We start from the raw sequence: 25,318 nt of genomic DNA, 5'->3' as shown, positions 1-25,318 counted from the left end.
TCAGACTTTAATGAGTAACAATGAACCACTGGAGATTTCTGAACAAGGACAAGACATGATCCAATCAAGTGATGGCAAAAGGCAAACTGGAAAGTGAACTCTGTTGAAACTTTAAAAGGATTTCATTAAAAATACTATACTTTAAGGATACTGGATAAACTTAACTTCAAGGATGCTGGATATGGGGTGACCAATTAGGAGGTTACTGAAAATAGTTTAGGCAAGGGAATTATGAAGGTCTTTACTAACACAACAGGAGTAGAAAGAAGGATCTGATAATGGTAGATAGCAAGAAAGTAAGTAGGATCTATATGATTGGCTAGGTGAACAGCAGAGACTCAAACATGATTCTGTGTGTAAAAAAGTAGGTGACCAGAAGGATTGTGATGCCATTAATTGTGATTAGGAACACTGAAAGTGGAGCAGGTTTTAGATAGCTGCAAGGGTTTAAGGAGGAGGCGATATATACTACCACTTAGAAATAAGTCTTTTATAGGAATAGAAAGCTTATCTGGTGATTTTTATTGTGAGACTACATATAGCATGTATGAATATGGATTGTGGGAAATGAAACACAGCATTGTTCCTGATATGGAAACAATGTACATTTCTTGACTTTCCTTGGTTTAATCTCCATGTGACCACAATAGACAGTATGTTCCTGAGCCACCCACCCACTTCTATCTTCTAAAACAATAAAAACTTATTTCCATTAGTCAAAACCATATTAGAAGGCCATATCTGTGATTTTAATAGAAATCTTTAAGATACAATATGTTCCAAAGCCTGATTTTTAAAATTACTATGTTTTCAATTATTATACAGGATACAACATCAGAAATAAATGCTAGGTTATATAATTAAATCAAACCTTTATAACTAGACTTTTTTTTCTAAGAGTGGCTTATAGAGAAAAGACAATGTCTGTGGTTTTAGTGTCATATCTAGAAATTTAATGCCCACAAATAGAGAAAAGAGCCATTCTCTTACCAGTTCTCCCCATAAGGTATATTTGGGTCATATATTCATTTTGGAAGACACACCAGAAGGTATCTTTATTTCACACTCCATTTCCCATTGCTTTTGAGATTTTCCCCATGTAAATGAGAACAGAGTGAGTCACTAACCTCTATCAGAATGAGTGATCATGCATTAGTCAGTAGAGTTATAAAAAAGTTTAACTAAATTGCCATAACATCTAAAAATAGTGTCTTTTCGAACTTTAAGGATCTGTAGTGATATCCTTTAAATATATATTTGAATTAATAACTTCAAATAAAGAGAGGGTCATAACTAGTGTACTGTGAGGTATTTCTGTGTGCCCTGATCTTTTGAAGACTTTGGCTACTGGGAAGTATAAATTTCAGGAATTACTTGTGTAAAAATTCTATAATACACATAGCCATTTAAGGTTTATACCCTTAATTTGATCATATAAAGTATGAATACTACTTTAGTATTGTACTTTCATGTTTAAATTCTAGTCTAAAGGTCTTTTTTAGAGTCTTGTTTGTGTGTGGTTGTTTATTCCAGATTGGAGTTTGATCATTAACCTAGACTAGTACCTTAACCTAGTATCAGTGAAAGATTTCTGTGGTTGGCAATACCTTAACATTCAAAGAACTTTATTTTTTGGCTTAAGATTATTGATCTCAGGTAATATAAACTAGGAGGAATATAAACCTTGATAACCATTGTAATGCAATGAACATGTTATTCTCAGAACATTGGCAAAGATAATGTTTGTCCTTTTCCAACAAAACATATATTTGGGAGTAGAGACAGGTTATTATAAATATTGGGCCTGTAGTAATAAGAGTAGTTTAATTTCAGGCTTATCCATAATTGGTGCTGAATAGAAACATAAATATCTTTTGTTTGTTTGTTTGGAGTGCTAGGAATCGTACCAAGAAGAGCCTTTCACATACTAAGCAAGTACTCTACCACTGAGCTCTATATCCCCAGCCAGAAACATTCATTTCTATCAATTCTATGTGCTATCTTCATTGCTAATATAATCAGGTCCATGCAAAACCTTAGAAGACCTTGGACACCTTTTCCTTTTTTTCCTTAATTTTATTAGCATATGTTAATTCTACAAAATAATAGGTTTCATTATGACATTTTCATACATGTTTTATAATATACTTTGATCGTATTCACCCCCACTCCCCTTTCTTAGCCACCCTCTCCCTTCATGGGTCCCCTTCCTCTTGCCAAATAGCTTGAACAACTTTTATATTGCTTTTGATGGTATGGAAAAATGGCACATCATGGACATATGCATAGGTTGTACATTTGGGTTTATAAACATTATTTGTCTCAGATTACTATCCTGATATGTAAATACTTATACATGTTAGTAGTGAGTGCATATGATTATCTGTCACCTTATAAATTGGAAAGTATATAGTTAAATGTTTTTCTACTTCCCAAATCTCAGATTCCTTAGTATGTGAGCTCTATTTTCTACCAGCCAGGGGACTATTTGTCATTAAGCAAGCCTTCACATAAGATGCAAAGTAGACTCCAAAGGCAATACTGTTGAATTACAGGTAATTAATCTGAAGATGAGGGAGGTATCTATTGTATAAAATAACTTCCTTGCTAAACTATGATATCCTTAGAATCAGTAACCAAGTCTCATGCATGTTTATATCCCTGATAGCAGGTGTTTGATAAATGTGAATTGAATGAAAGCATAGCCTTCTTTTGTCTCATTTTGAATCATTTTTGGCTATTGAATTTTATACAAAAATACCAAACTAAAACTGAATTCATTATTTTCTTTTATAGGTGCAGGAGACATTGTTGCAATCATGATTGGCAATCTGAAAGGAACAAAAATTCTTCATTCTATTCAAAGAGGCATACAAGTAACAATGGTCATCGAAGTAGGGAAAAAACATGGTCCTTGGGTGAACCACTATTCAATTTTCTTCGTGTCTGTGTCCTTTTTTATTATTACGGCAGCAACTGTGGGGTATTTTATCTTTTATTCTGCTCGAAGATTACGGAATGCAAGAGCTCAAAGCAGGAAGCAGGTCTGTAATTCTCCTTTCTTCCAATTTTAAATTATTTTTACTATTTCAATTATAATTTCATTATCTTGCATTTTAAAATACTGTAGTTGCTAGACAAAGATCTGAGGCATATGTTTTATGAAATATAATCATTTTAAAAAGTATGTCATCTTCCATCTTCTCAAATCTTTTATTTTCTATCATTTGTCAAGAAATTTAATTCTACCTGATTAAGTCTTTAACAACCTCATTTGGGAGTATGGCCAGCACTTAATTATAAATAGGTGTAAATACATATGTTATTTTAAATAAACATTTTCCTAAATTATAAAAGCATTTCATACTTAATAAAGAAAATTCAGAAATTAGAAAGTACTGAGGAAGTAACCTTCATAAAAAACCAATATAACAAAGTAACTATTGTCACTGCCCAAAAGTAACCATTCTTGTTTTACTTGTGTATGTATTTGCATGTTTGGGTTGAGAAAAGAGACTAGGCTGAATTTCATGACAAGGCAGGTTTAAAGATCTAATTGCACATGATGTAGTGCTAAGCTAACTCACATATTAAAAATTTCTGTTATATTTTAACACTCATCTATTAAAAGGTACAAAGTTTCTAAATAATAGAGCAAAACCACCAAAGCATTATTGAACAGGGATGTACCTATAATTCTGTAGCATTGATCCTGACATCTTTAAACTATCCCTCACCAACCTCATACCTCTAACCCCACAATATCCTCACTTCTCTTAGTTGGCTTAAATTCCATGGCCACTCTTATACATATATCTTCCATGCTCTTGACCCTTCACTCTCTTTGTTATAGTCATTCCTTCAGTATCCATGGGGGATTGTTCCAGAATCTCCCCCATGGATATCAAAATCTGCAGATGCACAAGTTCACTATATAAAATGGTATGGCTTTTGCATATAACCTATATAATCTTCCCAGACACTTTAAATAATCTCTAGATAACTTACAATACCTAATACAATGTAAATGTTATGTCAGTAGTTCTTACACTGTATTGTGTGGGGGATAAATTGCAAGAAAAAAGCTTGTACATGTTGAGGAGATTTTTATTCTGAATATTTTCAATCCAAGATTAATTGAATTCATGCATGCAGAAACTATGGATATGGGAGGCTGGATATACTTGCTGGCAAAATCCAGCTCTGGTTAGATCTTACTTCTCTAGTAACTTTGTGCCTGAACCTTGCATAACTGAATTAGCAGGGGAAAAATTTATAGCTATACTGATCGCACTTTAAATTCATGACCACAGTCTCAGAGTGGACCCTTAATGCTGCCCATTAATTGTACTATGTTTTCTTAGCTATTTACTCTCCTACTTTCCTAGATTATTAATTATACAAGTTCCCTAAACTTCAGACTCCTCCTCAAACTCTACTGTCAACTTGTATCTTATTCCACTGAAAAATTGAAGCTATCCAAAGAGGGCTTTCACATCTACCTATCTATCTATCTGCATCTGAGTCTATATTCTACTCCTCTGCCTTGTACTGTTACTATGGTTGAACTGTTCCCTTGTGATGGCCAATTCTTTCCCTAGTGTACAGAATTCTTTTTGTTTTTTGTATACTCAAGAACATCTCTCTAGTAATTTTCTCTCTCACTCTCCTATTTTTAGCAATGCCTCCCTTTCCTCTAGATCTTTCCCATCAAGACAAAAATATGCCATTATTGTACCCATTTTCAAAAGAATTTTTCTTGAGCCCTGTCCAAGAATATTGAATTATTCTTTATTCTTCTTTTTTCTTACTTCCCACATAACTTCCATCAATATATCCTATTGGTTCTACATTCATTATATTTGCAGAATCTGATTATTTTGTACTACTTCCATTGCTTCTGCCCTGGTCCATGCTACCAGGACCTCCTCCTCCCTTCAAATATTCTCAACACAACAGAATGGTGTTCCACTTCTCCAGAATGTTCAGTAGAGAGTTAATGCTTTCAGATGATCTTATAGTAGAGACAATATAGAATAGAATATTTTTTTAAATACGGAGAAGTTTCTCAAGAGGCAGTGGATCTCTGGCCACTTCATTTACTCTTCATAAAGCAAAGAGAAACCCAATTTATTTGGGAGAGAGAGGAACAGTGAGGATTTCTATATAGCAAGAAAGTTAACTGGATTAAGGAATAGATGGAAAATTGAAATTTTATTATAAAAACTCAATAAAAGATTAGAGACTGGCATATTATAATAAATGAGGATTTTATCTCAGTGTTTAAAGTTAATTGACTCTGTCCTCCTCCTCAAAGAAACTGCTTATCACATTGGTGGCAGGTTCACTCTGTTACTAACTGTGATCAAAAGATGTTTAGAATTCCTATGCCAGGCCACTCAATAGCTTCACAGTGTGTTAATATTTGACATTTGTGTATCATGCTGTCTTTATCTCTGAGGTTGGGAAGAAATTGCCATCTAGTATGACTAACTAGTTCAAAGATTATAGTTACAAGGACAAGAGTGTTTCATTTGTATATATTCACATTAGAACATACATTTCTGTATTCTAAGTGCTATAGTAAATCTATAGACTCTGTCAGCAAATAATAGGTTTATAAAGAATGTTAGTGTTGCACAAGCTTCATTGGACATTTAGCTCTGATCTCATCATTTAAGTAATTGTCACAGTTTGTAATATATTTTATGAAAATTAACCTCTGTAGAATTTTTCAAGAATGACTTAAAACTTCTAATCTATTAGAGAAACTTTTAAAGGACATCTTTTACTCTTTAGTGGATTATATCACTTTATCCATTTGGGACAAAAAGATTAAATATATAGCCTGTAATTCCTTTTGCTTTTAAATATTTGGGAGTGCTGTAAGGCCATTTATATACTTAATTTTCATAACATATGATTATTTTTCAAACATAAGTGATGTTTATAACTATCACTGGACATTTAGCTGCGTCATCTGCATTTTACTGGTAAAATGGTGATGAAGCTGAGTTGTGGAAACTCTCCTTAATTAAAATATTGGGGGAAATAATTACCCAAAAATTTCTTCTGAGGATTATGATGCATAATATATAATGTCAAGCATACTGAAAACTGTGTAACCATATGTTTTAATGACTGCTCATATAAGCCCCCAGATGTAATGGACTTGACCTGTCATTGAAGATATCTAAGAATACACATCATCCCTGTTTCTGTGGGTGGAGAAATTTTAAACAGGATAAACAGTGACAGCAGGCTATGAATGAAAATAATTTATTAGGCATTATAAATTGGATTAATGTCCCCACTGAGAACAACCGTAACCTGAGACAAAGAATATTATGGGAATGCTTATGGCACTCAAACTAAATGACGTGTGGGAGTGTACTATAACACTTGACTCTAGCATGAAGTACTCAACATTTTTGGGATACAGTACATGTATTCAAGCAGTTGATACTCAATAGCAAGTCATGTACTAGATTAAACACTGTCCAGTAAAACAAAAATGGGCTCTAGGTGAAATAAAGACTGACCCAGGTATAGTGAGAAAAGCAGAACTTACTTTTAATTAGCAGTGACTCTAAGAAAGAAAAAGATATATTCAATAAAATAGACAGATTGGAATGAATTATCTTCCAGGAGTAGGGGGGAAGAAGGAAATCCATTTGAAAAGATAATAAAGCTTTGATAAAATGGTCAAACAGACCTAACACATAATGCTACAGAATTCTAGGACTCAAAAATGGGACTAAGCATATAAACTCTGACACAACGGGGTCTGTTAATAATTTTACTTAAAAAATAATTTTACTTAAAAGTAGCCATGGGTAGTAGCCTTCCATTTATAAGATGTGGAAATTCAGGGAGAGAATCCTTGAGACATATACAGATTCCCAATTTTATGGAAATTGAGGAGGGATTGTAACCTATATTACTGATTGCTGACTGGTCTTGACCAAAGGATGGACCAAAGTAAGACTACCAGACTCACAAAAACAAGAGAGGACATGAAAATAAAAGGAGACTATTAGGGACGTGGGAAGGGAAGAGGGAAAGTACATTATATGCATATATGGAAATGTCATAATGAAACTCATTACATTTTGTTCAATTAATATTAATTGTATAATTATTACTAATAAAAAAAACAAGACTACCTAGTAGGAATAGAACCAATACCCCATGTACTGCCCAAGGAAAGGAGATGACCTTGCTGTGAAACAGTTAATGGGAACTTGTAACTGTATAATAATGTGAACTGAGATAAATTATTTGTCCCCAAGTAACAAGAAACCTAGAAATAACAGGGGTAATTCTTCTAGGAAGGTTTAATAAACACTTCTGTGATACTTCCTGATTCATTTTGTAATTAAACCAAACTATATCATAGCCATACTATGGTATAATACTGGTATTGCTGGTAAGATTCAAGTACCTTATATAAATAAATCATATAGTACAAATGTATTGGGAAATTCAACTAAAACTTCCTCTGGATGTAATCCCAATGGATAGTGGCTGGCCTGAGGAAAATGACTTAGTTCATTACTATTTTAAAGAGCTCTGCACAAGTTTATCACAAAATTCAAGTGGCCATAGGTCAAGAGAATAAATGAGTAACATGTATCTATAAATACTTTACTCAATGAATACTACATATATATAACCATAAATATATTTATATTATACATAAATATGGATATTGTCCTAACTATAGTAATTAAATATAAACATTGTACTAATGCTTACTGCGCTAACTGATGGTGTTATTGTAAAAGGGTCTTTACCAGGGGCAAGGGGATGGATTGTGAGAAAAGTGGTAACAGCAGAAATAGTTACTTACTTCTTGCATGACCCAAAGGTCACCACAATTGGGCCTTTAGCCAACCCTGGGAATGTGGCTCTCAAAGTGTTCTTTATGTTGGTGATTAACGATATTATTATATACACATGGAGCAATGAACCATGTTGTACCAGCTTGTCAAGGTTTCTTTCAAACAACAATCAAGATAGATGATATTCACCTGGCTTCATTGTTGGGTCCACACATGTCCCTGTAGTTTGCTGCCCAAAAGAGCACTACTCTGTGCTCTCAGATGAGGAAGGGCTATGCTACATTAATATCATAAAATTCATCATTGAGCTTATAATATTATTAAAAGTTATCTGGAATATTTAGTTACATTAAGTTTTATCTACTCCAGAATTACATGAAATTAACTGGAAGATTCATCAGGTATCTGCATCTTGTACCATTATCAACATATATACATTTGTAGGTGGTATGTTTGCATACCTTGCCTAAATTTGAGAATTGTTCAGGGCCTTTTATAAAACTATGAGAATTTTGGCTCTTACATAGAGCAGATTAAGTAAATACCTGCCTAAGTGAACTGAGCTTTACAGTCTTTCTTCTGACTTTCTCACTGGTCAGAAGCAAACTCAAATACTGAGTCTCAGAATTTTTAATACATTTGCTTACTCTAATTTTACATTTATATCACTGATTACTTTTTTTGAGACAAGGTCTCACTATGTTAATATTTTAGCCAGCTTTCTGTCACTGTGACAAAATACCCTATACAAGCATTTAGAGGAGAAAAGTTGTAATCTTAGTAACTCTATCTACAGTCAAATTACCTGTTTCACACAGTTCTTCCTTGCAGTGCATTTTCCTGCATTGCTCTTGACAATTATCTTTATGAAAATGGTTGTACCCCTTTTATGCCCATCTTGAGGTTCTATAGATTTATAGCAGCTGTTTTATAACCTGCACCTCCTCTTAACTGCAAGAGTACTTTTATTGATGTATTCATGTTTTTATTGAATGAGACAGATTTCTTTCATGTTTTCATATACTTCAATTGTCACATAGCTCAGACATTACTTTATTCATGGCACTATATATGAGGGAAAGAATCCTCTTACTATAATTCTTGAATTTAAGTATCTTGTTTTAAAAACCTCTGAGACAAACTTATGAAAGTGTTTTGCACATGATAAAAGCGAGAGCACACAAGGGAGGGGTGAGGATAGGTAAGACACCTAAAAAACTAGCTAGCATTTGTTGCCCTTAATGCAGAGAAACTAAAGCAGATACCTTAAAGCAACTGAGGCCAATAGGAAAAGGGGACCAGGAACTAGAGAAAAGGTTAGATCAAAAAGAATTAACCTAGAAGGTAACACCCACGCACAGGAAATCAATGTGAGTCAATGCCCTGTATAGCTATCCTTATCTCAACCAGCAAAACCTCTTGTTTCTTCCTATTATTGCTTATACTCTCTCTACAACAAAATTAGAGATAAGGGCAAAATAGTTTCTGCTGGGTATTGAGGGGGGGGAGTGGGAGGGGGTGGAGTGGGTGGTAAGGGAGGGGGTGGGGGCAGGGGGGAGAAATGAACCAAGCCTTGTATGCACATATGAATAATAAAAGAAAAATGAAAAAAAAATTAAAATAAATAAATAAATAAATAAATAAAAAGGCAGTGATTTAATTGTAGAAAAATCTAGTTTGCTTCTTCTACCTACCCCCCTCCTTTCTTGCTTTTGCATATACTGCCCCCATGAAGTAATTAGGTTTGACTACAACGTAATGTTATTCATGTGCATTTTAGTTAAGCTGTAAGCTAAATGTCCTGTGACCAAAAACCAGGCTGACAAATCACCAGAATGAAACATATATTTTATATCCTAATTGGATATAAATATACAAATGAGCTAAGTAGAATATCTTTGCATTCACTGTAATTTTTAAATTGAACATTGTAATAAACAATAAGAATTGGTCTGACTTTTCATTTTCAGTTCCAAAAAATTCCACTCATAATAAAAGAAACTGTGTGACTGAGCTCTTAAGTAACTAGAGTGTTGAAGCTTTTGATTAGTCAGAGCAGTGACAGTTAGCTTCTGTTAAGCAAACTGGCCAACAACCAGTGTTTTTGTATTGGTTACTTTTCTCATTGTTGTGACCAAAATACCTGAGAGAACAACTTAAAAGAGGAAATACTTTGGCTCAAGGTTTCAAGGGCTCAGTTCTGGTCACTTGGCTCCATATGCTTAGGCAGAGCATCACAGTGGTGGGAGCATGTGGCAGAGGACAGCTCTTCACCTCACAGCAGACAGGAAGTCAAGAGAGAAATAGGAAGGGACTAGTGACAAGATACCCTCAAGGACCCATTCCTCAGTAACCCACTTCCTCCAATTAGGCCCCAACTCCCCCCAAAGAGTGCCACTAACTGGGAACTTTAATACATGAACCTGTTGGGAACATTTCATATTCAGATCACAACAATTTTTTAAATCAGCCTTCAGTTCTAATGCCAAACATTCTTAGACAGGTATCACTGGGATTAATGAGGAAGAGGGGAGAGACTATTGGTATAATACACCTGTTTTAAATTTTTTCCCAAATCACAATAAGTAATTTAAAAACAATTTTAATATTGGATAAAAGCTGACTTTGAGGGGTTCCCCCTTTATTTTTTTCATTTATCTTCACAAGAAATGTGAAACCTTTTAAAGACTTCTTTGCTATTACACAATGGAGGCAGTATATTGTAGTAAAGAGATCTTGGGCTTTAAAGTCAGATATAACCTGAAGTTTAATTGAATCACAGCCCTACAACTAACCAGCTGCCTGGACTTTAGTCAAGCTTCAGAACCTTACTTTCCTTGTCTATAAAAACTTGGATATTAAAATACCTATTTCACAAGGTTGTTAATGATTACACATGATGACACATGTAAAAATCTTAGGGTTGAACCTAATATATGGTAAGGGACAGTAAATGCTTTTTAAACCTTTCTTTTCTCAAATTTACTGGAATAGAGGCTTTTAGTAAGTTAAACTGAGAAGTGTCTTGAATGAAAAAACAATGAAAGCCTGTTTATATTTTCTAAATTCAGAAAACATTCTTTAAGCACTACTAGCTACTATGGGAATTGTTTTAAAAATACTAAGGCTCTCAACTACTCATAATCCAATAGGAGAGAAAAACAAATGAGTAACACAGTTGCAGAACATGATATAGGTTGGAAAAATGTGCTACTAGAATTTATAGCATAGAAGGGAATTTTGATATGGTGCCAAGACATTGGAAGTCTCCAATGTAATTTTTATGACTATGTAGATATGTTCTTCAGGTTCTGATTTTAAGGAATAAAGTATAAATTACCATTTGAATTGGTGCATATTGTCTTTAAATATTGCAAATCTTTAGATATCCCTTATAATCAAGTCTCTTGTTTTTTAGTGTCTTTTAGTATCTTGGATTTTGCCTTTATGTTTTGTGTATTTTCCCTTACCACCACCATTTTTAACATTGGTCTTAATGTAAATTCTGCGGTTTTCTTGGGAATAGACTTAGTGATTAATACAAAGTTTGCCATTGAGCCTATACTTCAAATTAATTTTTAGTCTATTTTCATTTATATGATCCATTTTTAGCAGACATACATTATTTTTTCCACAGTCTGTTTCATTTTTAGCATTACTTATATTCTCAAAGGAAGAAGATAATTACAACAAAATTATAGTTTTTCACATTCAAATTAATTTGCATTACAATCTTAGCTATAACTAAGGATGTTGCATATTTGTCATTCATTCCTAATAAATTGCTAAGCATTAGCACTAGAGATTTAGGCATTTGTATTGTATTGAACATTTTAGAATGAGAAACCAGACTATATGGACTTAGTCAAGTAAACACCGTAGAGAAGCATCACTTCCTTATGAGTGCATTTCCCCCAATTGGTTTATAGAGCTTATTTCTTAAACCTAAATTGGAAGTGCTTTAAAGACTAATTGCAAAATTACTGTTAAAGACATATTACCAAGTACACTACTGTTTTCCCTTCCTCCCCATTTTCCCTTGTTGACTTTGTTTTTTCTTGCATGTATTTTTCTCCTCACATGTCTGAGTAGCTCATAACGTATGTGACATGAAAGTAGTAAACTCTGAAAATCTTTGCCAGGACCAAGAGGACCCTGTGGGGTGGGTCCTGGTTGTTCACTGAAAGGACTGCCATGGTTTGATTGCCCATAGACTTGAGAAACTGGCAAATCAGCAAAAGGTAGCTGAGTCATGAACGTTTATACTATAATGAACTCTTGGGGTATGAACATCAGAGTTCCAATAACAGCTCTATCATTTAGAGGTTGCATGCGCTTTTGAACAAGTTATTGTAATTTCCTAAACTTCCATTTGTTCATCTTCAAGTAGAGGCATTACCTCTTTTGGAGGGTTGTCATGAGGATTAAATGAAATAATGGATATCAAAAATAATTTTTATGGCTGGAGGCATAGCTCAAATGGTAGTGTTTGCCTAGCACTGCCCCCCCCTCCACTGCAAAACAAAAGATTTTTTAAAGCAAGGCATGATGGCACACATCTTTAATCCCAGCATTTGGGAGGCTGACACAGGATGATGGTGAGTTCATGGCCAGCCTGGGCTACATAGCAAGACCCTGTCTCAAATTTTAAAAGATCTTTAAAACTGTATAACACTGTATAACAACTGTATAAATATAAGGGCATCATAGTAGTAGCTTCCTGTGCCAAGCCACAGGCTGCCTTGATGTAACACTGGGCTTCACTGGAGTTGACACTAACCAACTCTGATATTTTGTTCAAAACATTTTCTCCTCTTTGGACATCAGTTTTCTTATCTGTCAGATTAGGTGTTGGGCTAGGTGTCCTCTGTTTACCATCACTCTGTATTTACAATGCAAGTAACAAAATAGAAGGGAAGATATTTACGTTAATAAGAAGAGACTGATCATAGAATCACCCTTTTAACTCATAAGTCCCAAAACAAGAACAAAAGAACTTTCATTAGCATCTCTTTCCTTCTTATACTCTAGGTACTCATTAACTATTTTTATTAAGCTATATTTGCTGTTCAGGTAATAATCTGAGAGATTTTTGCATTTCCTGAGATAGCAAATAGTTTGGCTAGTAATTTTACTTATCTTTAAGCCAAATACTTTTCACAAAATGATATATAGGAGACAACTTTGGGCATTAAGAAGATTTCTTATATATCTATAGTATGGATTACTCCCATCCAAAAACATTTACTTACACACACACACACACACACACACACATACACACACACACATAATATACACACGTTATGATTACCCATTAATGAATATTAATTTTTTATTTAGTGAACATTTTAATGAGAGTTTGCTGTATGCCAGGAACTATATGAGATATTTTGCTTGCATTATGTCAGCTGGGGACCCTGCTAGGAAGTGGGATACATAAAGAGAAATGAGGAAGCTATTGACATTCTGACAATTACTTCTGGTTCTGAGCACCTACTTTTTACTGATTTTCGGGTAAGTCCATCATTTTCCAGTTCAAAATAAGGTTTCTTATCATTTTGCCACGCTATACATGCTATCTTTCCAGCATCCATCCAGGTGTGAAACCTAGCCTCTACTTCAATTTACACATATATTATATTCACTTGATGCATTGTTAAATGTAATAGCCTTTTGTGAAAGGAAAAGTTGATTTTATTTTACAGTATTACACCAAGTTAACATCAAGCATCTCATACCACCTGGGATTTTTTTCCTCTAGCTAGTGCATGCCACATAAGAAGAAGGACAGTCTCTCAATAATTCTTCCTGTAATCTTTCTTTCCCTATAGGTTCCTCCCATACCTCAACTTCACTTCTAATTCAATTATACATGTCTTAATCCCTGTTCCCTGAATGAGCCTTGGCCTTCACTCTGAATATCCAGACTCATCAAAATATATGCTAGGTGAAACAAAAAAAAATTCAACTACTCTCAGAACCCATCCTCCTTATTAGTCAATGGTAGTGATAAAAAGTAATTTTTCCTGATATCAATTATTGTAAAGATTGATATTTTCCTCACTTTATAGATGAGTTAATAAGCTCAAAGAATTAAATGATTTGCATATGATAGACACCTGCGCACCCTGTTTATAGCAAGACTATTCACAATAGCCAAACTATGGAATATATCTGTGTGCCCACAATCAATGAATGAATAAAGAATATTGGAGATAGGAAAATATTAATCCATAAAGAAGAATGAAATTATGTCATTTGCAGGAAAATGGATGGAACTGGAGGTCATCATGTCAAGCAAAATTGCCAGACTCAGATAGACAAATATCACATTTTCTCTCATGTGTGGAATGTAGATCTTAAAAAAATGACATGAATATAAAAGTAGGACCATTTGTGGAGAGGAAATGGAAAGGAGAGGTTAATGGGAGGGGGTGAATATGATTGAAGTACATTTTAGTTATGTGTGAAAATAGCATATTTAAACCTACTAAAACTATAAAAAGGGGAGAGAGGGACAGGGGATAAGAAAAAGCCATAGAGGGATGAATTTGATCAAAGTAGAATATGTGCATGTATGGAAAAATACTAACTTGTCTAGAGTGATTCCTTTAGTAGGTGACAAAATTAGATTTTGAGTCTAGCTTCATTTGAATCCAAATCCTGTGCACTTTCCACCAAACAGGATACATTTTTTTAAAAAACTGCAAAAGAGCTTAAAAATAGGAAAATTGCTTTGAAATTCATAGCATTTGAGTACATTTGGAATAGAAACATATAGCTTTACCATTATGGTCCCAAAAATGCTATTTAAGAAAGCAGGGAAACACAGTAAGTAAAAGTTTCTGTAATTTGAAAAATGCTGCCTGTTAATCAAGTAAATGGGATATTTACTATGGTTTATTAAATTTTATCTTTTAAAATTCATTTATACATTGACTTTTACCTGATAAATATTTATCATTAATAATTAATAATTATAATAATCATAATATTAAAGATACTCTACCTTTTTCTCTATGTTTCTTTTAAAAATGCATTTTCTAATACCTGCTTTTTTTTCTCTTACAGAGACAACTAAAGGCAGATGCTAAAAAAGCTATTGGAAGACTTCAGCTACGCACACTGAAACAAGGAGACAAGGTGCTTTTATTACTTTTAAATGCTAGTTGTTTTAAGGCAATACTACCAAGCCATTGTTCAAACTAAATATCCTTCTGATATGCTTCTCATTTTCTCTGGCAGTTATAAACCTTTTTGGCTTTTTAACAATCTATTTGATGCTGGAAGTAGGCTTAATAATGGCCCCCAAAGATATCTAGGTTGTAATCCCTTGCCTGAAAGAAAGGACTTTGCAAATATGGAAAGTTAAAGAAATTTAGATAGGGTGATTACCCTTGATTATCCAGATAGGTCCTAAATGTAATCACAATGTCTTTATAAGATGGAGGAAGAGGGAGACTTGACTATGGTACAGTAGGAGATGTCACAAGGGAAGCAAGAAGTTGAAGCAATTAAAGAAGAGGTCTTGAACTAAGAAAAGAGAGCCTAATGGAACAATGAATATCTATATGAAAAAAAAAACCAAGATCCATTCTCCATACCATATGTAAAAATTAACTCCAAATGAATGAGAGGCTTAAATATAAAACCTAGAAATATGAAACTTTTAGAAGACGACTTTGAAGAAAAATAACTTCATGCTGTGGAATACACAAATATTTTTAAAATATAACACCAAAAATAAGTCCATAACAGAAAAAAATGAAAAAAATTTGACTGTCAAAATTAAGGATTTCTGTTTTTTTAAAAAAAAATGTTAAGAGAAGAAAAAGACAAACTACGTACTGTGAGGAAATATTTGCAAATCACATTATTTCTTAAAGGTCCATACCCAGAAAATATAAAGAGCTCTCAACTGAATAGTATGAAAACAATAAAAAATACACACATAACAAACACTTCAAAGAAAATATATGGATGATAAGCACATAAAAATATGCTCAGCATCATTGGTCATTAGGCAAATGCAAAATTAAAACCATAATGAGATGCCACTAGGCATTGGTTAGAATGACTAAAATTAATACACCTGGAAACACTAAGACTTGGCCAATATGTGGAGCAATTGGAACTCACACGACATGGCATAGCCTCTTTGACAAATAGTTTGGCAATTCCTTATGAAATTAAAAGTACACTTACCATACTAGATATTTACAATAAAGGGTAGCAAACCCCTATCTTCTCATAAAACAGTTGTTCATGCAGCTTTATTAGTAATTCCCCAAAACTTGAAAGAACATGAATTCTCTTCACCTAGTGAACAGATAAACTGTGGTACATCCCTATGATGGAATACTACTTAGTAATAAAATGGTGAGGGAACCCTACTGACAGATACAACAATATGGGTAAACCCCAAATACATTATGTTAAGTGAAAGAAGTGACACTCAAAGGTTAGACAGTGCATTTATATGGCATTCTGGAAAAGCCAAAACTATAGGAACACAAAACACAAAGGAATGTCCTGGCAGTGAGAGTGAGAGGAAGTGTTAACTACCAAAAGGGTGTGGAAGACAGTTGAGGAAATGGCACTATTGTATACCTTAATTATGGTGGGGGTTAAGTTGCTATCTAGGTTTTTAAAACATGCATAATTGTACATTAAGAGTGAATTTTATTGTATGTGAATTATGCCTTGATTTTTTAAAATGGGAAAACTTAGCTATAGAACTTGTACCAATGACATTTCATGAATTCTAAAATCAGGAAAAGGAATTTAAGTCAGTGCTAAATGATTCTCTTTTATATTTTCCCCTTTTTGTTGACTGGATTCATTTATCTTTTAAAATTCTAAATAAAGTTACATCACCTACTAAAATTTTACAGCTACACAGTCACTTAGAAACAAGATGCTCCTCCTTCTACAGGAATTTATGCTTTCTCCAAAGTTTATTTCTTCTTCTCTAGCAGAGAGTAATATTAACTATTTGCTTATAGGAAATTGGCCCTGATGGAGATAGTTGTGCTGTGTGTATTGAACTATATAAACCAAATGATTTGGTGCGCATCTTAACCTGCAAGTAAGTTGGATTTTCTTTTATATCATCAATAAAGATAGATGGCTCACAAAAACTATGATGATGGGGGAAACTATTTTGAATGTTTCCAAATTGATGTTGATAAAATGTCTATATTGAACTTATTTTCATTTAAATATAGAATACTGTTTTATTCACACAAAAATTGTTAAAAGCTTAATTGTATAGATTCCATAACCAGTACAACTTGTACTATGCTAACTCTGTAGAAAACTGAGAACCTTGCCAGCAGAACTACATATATAAAGGTAACAGGATTGATTTAAACTAATTCTAACAATCCCAATGAGAAAAAAATACAATATACTTAATGAGTACCTATTTGGAAGTCTTCATCCTAGTTTTTTAGTTCGCTTCTCCTGAAGGTTATCCTTAACACTTTTTTGGTGGTATTGGACCTTGCACTTGCTAGGTAAGCACTCTACTATTTGAGCCATGCCCCCAATCCTTTTTACTTTAGCTTATTTTTTAGGTAGGGTCCTACGCTTTTCACTTGGGGCCAGCTTCAGACCATGATCTTCCTACCTCTACCTCCCAAGTATCTGGGATTACAGAAATGTACCACCATGCCCAGTTTGTTTTTTGAAACAGGGTCTCACTACCTTTTTTGCCTGGGCTGGCCTTGAACCACGATCCTCCCATCTCCACCTCCTGTGTAGCTGGAATTATACATGTACATTACCATGCCCAACTATTCTTAATAATCTTAACAGTATGTCTTTTAGATTTTAAGTAGTGGTGTTCTTGGAACATATCACATTGCCTAAAGCATCAGTATTGTGTTGTACTCAGTACTACATTATAGCGTGTTATTGAGAAAGATTATACATTTTGGAGTTAGGGAATTGACAATTTCAAATGTGTTACATTTGAAATACTGAACAGCCTTAAGTCAGGTGGTATCTTAACTATTTTCAAGTAGCAAGTACTGAAAATATTTGTGTTTAGGTAAGTGGCCAAGTAAGCACCAACATCTTCACCATGGTAGAACACTGAGAATTTTTTTGATGGAACTGGTCTTTGAACTCAGTGTCTTGTGCTTGCAGGGCAGATGCTCTATCACTTAAGCCACTCTACTAGCCCTGAAAATACAGCTACAGCAATGAGGTTTCTATATTTAAAAGTACTTCATTATGAAATTTCCAAGATTTGTTTTTGTGACTTATTTGTATTATTGATACATTTAAAAGAAAAAGAGGCATCCATTCAAAGACTAAGTTATGTTATGGGGTAACATGCTACTATATAACAGGCAAGTGTTGTTGCTGTTTCACATCTGAGAACTAAATTATGTGTTTCCTCTTTCATTAGCCATATTTTCCATAAGACATGTGTTGACCCATGGCTGTTAGAACACAGGACTTGCCCCATGTGCAAATGTGACATTCTCAAAGCTTTGGGAATTGAGGTAAACATTGTCATATTATTTATATGAAGGAACTTAAGCAGTGTGTTATTTATATACCTGGACATTCAGGAAAATAAAATAACATCCTTATTTTTTCTAGCTATTTAATGTGCCAGACTTACAGTTTATACCTAAAACTAGACATATTATACCATAGACACAGTAAAGTACTGTCTTGGACCATCTCCATTTTCCTTCTTTCTCCCTCCGTCTCCTTAAAGGTACTTATTATTTGGTCAGAATTAAGTGGTGACCATATAAACTGCCAACTTGTCACCTCCCTTTTTGTTTTTACTGTTTTCCTAGTGACAATCTTGTAGTTAAATGGGAATATATACTTTGAGAAAGCATAATACATATTGAATTATAATTTTATATTGGGCATATGAAAACCAACTTATTTTAAGATAAAACAGATATCAAACTCAACTCTTCATGACTTGCACAGATACAGAGACAACAATGATTCTCAATCCTCCTATGGAACAGCATGACACATATTTCTGAGTGCCTACCTCATAGCAGGCATTATGTGACGAGTTGACAGTATCACCCAAATGAACATAGCAGATATGCAGCCCATTGATGGACCCAATCACTGCTCTAACTGCTCTCACTGGGGCCAGCAAGAGATTTTTGTGGGCATCAAAAGAGATTATAGAGTTTTTGAATTGTTGTTTTGTTTTGTTTTGAGACAGGGTCTTGTTATATGTCTCAGGCTGACTTCAAACATGAAATCCGTCTGCCTCAGCCTCCCAAGTGCTGGGATTACAGGCATGAACTACCACACCCTTCTGGGATAATAGGTTGAAAAGGTTAAGAAACATTGTTCTAATGAGTCACAGGTGAAGAAACTTTATAATGATATTAAAGAAAAGCATGTACTTTGAGAGTCTTGATTTGTTCAAATGCTTTCCAAAGGTGGATGTTGAAGATGGATCGGTGTCTTTACAAGTCCCTGCATCCAATGACACATCCAATAGTGCCTCTCCCCATGAAGAGGATAATCGCAGTGAGACTGCATCATCTGGATATGCTTCGGTTCAGGGAGCAGATGAACCGCCTCTGGAGGAACATGTGCAGTCAGCAAGTAAGCACCACACTGAACAGCAATGAGTGCCACACAAACGATCCACTGTGAAATATGCGTCCTTCCATGGACTCCTGCTTTTTAGCAGTTGTTCCATTCATCCATTAAAACATTTCAGCTATTTTCTACTTAAAATGATGCCATGAATGATGCACCACTGCCTTAATGTGTATTGTATCTGAAATAGATGAAATGCATCAGGAGTGGGGATTAGTCACAAAAGAATACCCATTTATATGTTTGGCTTACTAATTATTTACCAAGGCTAAGGAGAAACTTCAAACTTTTCTAAAAGCCATTGTTTACTGAAGAAATATCAGAAAGTAAAATAAAAGAGTCCTAAGATGATAAAATAGAATTTTATTTACAAAAGCTTGATTCATGTCCAACTTCTCAAGAACCCATCTTTTGCAGACAGGAAACTGGAATTAAGAATGTATATGCTGCCACCTGTTGATTACTTGTCATGAAATGAATAAATTGCTAGAAACTAAAATTGGATATATTACTTTCAGAACTCATGTGAATTTGGAGCAATTTTAGGGAATTTTGTTACTTTTTCCCTGTAAAAACAAAACCACTATTAAAATCCTTTTCCCTTTCTGTAACCTCAAACTTCCCCATGTTTTTTTGGTTTGAAAATTTTTTTCTTAATCCTCATTTGTGAAAGTTTCAGCTTCCTCTGACATAACTTTTGCCCTCCCTAGGACTATCAGGGCCACAGATACCATTTCTGAAGATGTCATGGGGAACAGAACCATATAAAAGAAGCTTTGTATTTCTTGTAATCTAATCACTAGACATTTCTTTGAATATAAGGTAGTCACAAGAACCTTAATTATCTGTGGATTATTCTACCTATACTAGTGATCATTGTTTTTGCTGCACATGATCTTGTGTTCCCATAATTATGTGGTAATAAAAGTCAGTGAAGATAGAGAATAATGAATAAATGACCACTTAGAAGAGATTCAATTTTGTCTATGATTTTATATTACTAGTTTGGGGATCTTGCATATTAGCCAGTGATTCTTACAGTGATACTTGATTTGCATAACTTGTAGACACAACAATTAGTTCATGTCTATGTGTCACATCACTGGGATAAGCTCTATCAGAATACTGATCTTCAAATTTAAGCACTCATCAACTCACCTGGAAGGTTCAATAAACAGGAACCAACATCAGAGTTGCTGATTTAGCGGATCTGGAGTGGGGCACAAAAATGTGTGTTTCTAGGAAGTTTCAAGGTGACACTGATAGTGCTGGTCCAGGGACCACATTTTGAGAACTATTAAACAAGGCCCCTAGTTATCAACCCTGACTGTGTGTCAGAATCACTTGGAGAAATTTTCAACATTACTGATGCCAGGCTCTACCTCAAAGCAATTAAGTCAGAATCCATGAGGAATGGAACCCCCAAACAGGTATTTTTTAACTTTAGCTTTGAAATAATTTCAGATTGACTGATAGAATGTTCCAAAAATAGTATTTCAAAGTACCCTTTGCCCAGTTTCTACAAATGTTAATATCTCATATAACCATATGCAATGATCATATTCAAGAAATTAAATAATAAAATATTAACTATGAACTTTATTCAAATTTCTCCAAAACAGATCCTTTTTATGTTACGAGATTCCACATTTCATTCAACTGTCATGTCTCCTTAATCTCCAATCTGAAATAGTTCCTCAGACTTTGTGATACTGACACTTTTGAAGACTACCTATCAGTTATTTTGTAGAATGTCCCTCTGTTTAGGCCTGTCTGCTATTTTCTGGTGGTTAAATTCATTGCCCATTTCTGGTAAGAATAGCAGAGAAAAGATGGTGCATCCTTCTCTAATTAGGTTTTTTTTTTCTGTCAGTACTGAGGTTTGAATTCAGGGCCTCATGCTTGCTAGTCAGGTGCTCTTACTGCTCCAGCCACTCCACCAGCCCTTGCATCCTTCTCAATAGCCGTATTATGAAGTATGCAATGTTCTTACCTTACTATGAAGGATTTTAACTTTGCTCTCTTGGTCAAGAGTAGACCTGCCAAATTTCTACATTTAAAGTTATTATTTTCCCTTTGTAATTATTAAATATCTTATGGAAAGACATTTGGAGACTAGGCATATGTCTTATTTCTCATGATCCTTTACCTGCCAATTTTAGCAAGCATTGATGCTTCATGTTAGAATTCTGAAGTGTTTGCCAAATAGTGATTTTTCTATTTCTTTCATTCTTTCCACATTTATTAATTAACCTTCTACTGTAAGGAAGAGCTATTCATTTTATAGTCATGTATTCAATTATTTATTTATAGTAGTATGAGATTATAGATATTTCTTCCATTTTATATCATTCTCATGATTTTTTCTATTGCTCAAATTGTCATTGAGATATTCTTCTTTACTTTCTGACACCACAAGATATTCTAGGACTGGGATTGGCAAAATTTTTTCTATAAAGGGTCAGATAGTGAATATTTTAGGCTTTAAAGGCCATAAGTCTCTGCCTCTGTTACATATTCTTTTATGTATTCTTGGGGGGAGGGATTGGTTTGTATTTCAACCTTTTAAAAACATGAAAACCACTCTTAGCTGTGGGTTTGGCTTGGTGGACTGTAGTTTGATGGCCCTTAAGTTAGAATTCAGGTTATACTTATAACCCTATCCTAAAATCAGCCACTTATTCAGGGAGCCTTTATTGGAGAATTTTATATCAAAACCAAGATCTGGGCACTAGGCATTTATTCCTACTGGGATGTCATTGCTATCAGCCTTTTCAAAGAACGAGGCTAAGAAAAATATGTACTTAGTCACACAAATATTTTCTCTCTGTCTCTCTGTCTCTCTCTCTCTCTCTCTCTCTCTCTCTCTCTCTCTCTCTCGCTGTCTCTCTGTCACACACACACACACACACACACACACACACATGAAAAACAGTGAGGTCATACCAGTGCATATGATTCCAATCCAAACACCACAGGATTTATTCTAGACTTCCCCTTTCGTTAACTTTTAACTCATTTTTCTGACAGTGAAGGGAGAAAGGCTTTGGTTATCCAAAGTATAAACATTTAATTGTTCGATTCAACAATGCAAATAAAATAGATTCAGTGCTACTAACTCATACCCCTGTTCAAAACAATTTCACTAACTAATATACAATTCTTTTTAGCCTTATAGGATAAAGTAAAATCTTTCTGTTTTACAAAGTTATTTGGGTTTAGTTCTTTTCTTAACCCACGCTCTTTAGGATGGTTATATATTTCATTTATGATATAATTAGGTTCATTTGTTACTGTTTATGTTCCATTTGGGGCACCCTCAACTTACTGGTTGATTTTTTTAAGTCTGTCAATCTATATTAGTTTATGTGTATAAAGAAGCACTGGTAATGTTGAAAGTGCCCTGGTGATAGCAATGTGCAGCCAGGTATAAGAATTGTTATATTTAGGAGTGGCGGAGTGGCTCAAGTTGTAGAGTGCCTGCCTAGCAAGCATGAGGTCCTGAGTTCAAACCCTAGTGCCACCAAAAAAAAAAGAACTGTCATATTTAGTGTAGAGAAGTAAAAGATGTAAATTTGCTTATAAGAGGGCTAAAATCTAAGTGGACATAAGCACACATCCATGAATCAAAAAAAAGTAATCATAAATCAGTATAATGCCATACATACTTTTTGTAGAACATACCAATAATCACATGATTATTAAAGAACAGACAGTGAGTGTAATAACAACAGAATAATAGAATTAAGTAAGAAACTTCTTGGAAATGAATGGTGAATGTTGTCTTAAATGAGAGAAAGGTGAAATCATCCTAAAATTACCGTTTCTTTTTAAAGATGAAAATCTACAGCTGGTAAACCATGAAGCAAGTTCTGTGGCAGTGGATGTCGTTCCTCATGTTGACAACCCAACCTTTGAAGAAGATGAAATTCCTGATCAAGACACTGCTGTTCGAGAAATTAAATCATAAAATCTGTGTCAATAGAAACCTTGGAACTATAGTAATAACGGGTCTGCCAATCAGGGCCTACTTTACTTAATGAACTGGGTAAACTTAATAAAATAAGAATGATACTGAAAGTGCTGAGATGACTAATATTAAACTATAGTTAAATGGCTTAAATAGTTAACCTATTAACTTTTTTCCACAAACTCATTACAATGTTTTTCATAGGCAAGTTTCCTCTCAATAGTGATGGCAACATTTTTAAACATTCAAAACTATCTTCAAGTAGTCATGGCTTTTCATTTATAACAACTTTCTTATAAAACATGTTGCTTTTAAAATGTGGAGTAGCTGGAATCGATTTATTTTATAGTAGTATTTTAATTAAAAATAATACTATTTTAGCTTGGGCTATATGTGTCAGGGTTTTTCTCCAGGTGCTTATATTGATCTGGAATTATAATGTAAAAAGCAATGCAAACTTAGATTAGTACTTCATGAAATGTCTACTTAAACTACATTAAGTTGATAGAACAAAATAAAGCAAAATATTCATTTTAACTTTCTCTTCTTTTTAAAATTAGGCTAAATGTACTCATATGAGTGTTGAGCATAGTTTATCAGAGACTGTGGACTGAATTGATTGATATTGGTATATTAGTGACACCGATTTAACACAAGATTATAGACAAAAAGTTTTCTCAGAAAAATACTGTACAACTATTTCTCAAACTTGTGAGATTTTCAAAAGCACAGGATATAAACTGCCATACCATTTGCAAATGGTAAAGACAAAGGAAATCACAAAAATTGGTAATTGATCTTTGTGTATGAATTAGTCTACAGAAAATGTTCTGTAAAATTTGTCTGTAGAAAATGTTTTCCAAAGTTGACTTTGAAAATTGAGTTTACATTTGGCCCAAGTGGGCTAAAATTACATTAAACTAAAATTCTGTCCATGTAGCTATAATTTTGTGAATGCATTTTCTTGGTGTTTGAAAAAGAATTGGGGTGGGGGGGAGAATTCCAGGTGCCTTAATATAAAGTTTGAAGCTTCATCCACCAAAGTTAAATAGAGCTATTTAAAAATGCACTTTATTTGTATTCTATGTGGCTTCTCTTTTAGTTTTGTTTCCAGTGCAAATTCTAGCAGAATTTAGAAAAAAGTAGAACAGACAAGTATTTTTGTTTGTTGACTGCAGAATGAAACCATTGCATTCTTGTACACTGATTTGAAATGCTGTAAATATGTCCCAATTTGTATTGATTCTCTTTAAATATAAAATGTAAATAAAATATTCCAATTAAAGTTTACATCTGGTGTTTAATTTAGCTAGGATATGCTAACTGTTCATATACATAATATTCTTGTGTTTGAGAGGTAAAAATAATTGGATGTAAATGGTCATTGATGTATTTGATCAATAAAAATCAAAAGTTTAGGGCAAGAGGTGTGGCTCAAGTGGTAGAGTACATGCCAAGTAAGTGCAAAGCCCTGAGTTCAAACCCTGTAATACCAAAGAGAATTAAAACTTTTAGTACGATATATATCTTCATATAACATTATATAGAAAGGAAGTGCTGCCATTTGGTTCTAGGGAACTGATCATGAATTATTTTATGTCATTAAAGTAAATAATGAAGTTGATCAGTAATAAAATATAGGGTCATACTATCCATGGCATGAGTTTTCCTCCAGTTATCTGTTTGGCAGTAGGATTGTTAGGATGATGTTAATGAGTTAAGTGCATCTCTTTCTTTTGTCAAACATGAAGAATACACAGATGCCTAGAGCACCTCAGAACCATAATTATCAAACCAGCTGTACATGTCTTTTACCTTTTTATTTTTTGGTGGTACGGGTGTTTGATCTCAGGACCTTTGCTCTACCACTTGAGCCACTCTACCATCTGAAGATAGTGTC

General features: G+C 34.0%; 1 protein-coding gene across 2 annotated transcripts in view; it reads left to right on the top strand.

Annotated features, from left to right (window-relative positions):
* Window positions 1-24,708, top strand: part of Rnf128 (ring finger protein 128) — an 86,686-nt gene extending 61,978 nt beyond the window's left edge. For both annotated transcript variants that reach the window (XM_020167185.2, XM_020167184.2), the window contains exons 2-7: window positions 2,797-3,044; window positions 14,919-14,990; window positions 16,853-16,935; window positions 18,265-18,361; window positions 19,283-19,451; window positions 23,285-24,708. In XM_020167185.2, the coding sequence (XP_020022774.1) occupies window positions 2,797-3,044; window positions 14,919-14,990; window positions 16,853-16,935; window positions 18,265-18,361; window positions 19,283-19,451; window positions 23,285-23,418 (803 nt within the window). In that variant the 3' untranslated portion in view covers window positions 23,419-24,708. The remainder of the gene's footprint in view (window positions 1-2,796; window positions 3,045-14,918; window positions 14,991-16,852; window positions 16,936-18,264; window positions 18,362-19,282; window positions 19,452-23,284) is intronic.
* Window positions 24,709-25,318: the final 610 nt, after the last annotated feature.

This window comes from Castor canadensis, chromosome X (genome assembly GCF_047511655.1).
Source record: "Castor canadensis chromosome X, mCasCan1.hap1v2, whole genome shotgun sequence".
NCBI lineage: Eukaryota > Metazoa > Chordata > Mammalia > Rodentia > Castoridae > Castor > Castor canadensis.
This window is presented reverse-complemented; position numbering and strand designations above follow the sequence as displayed.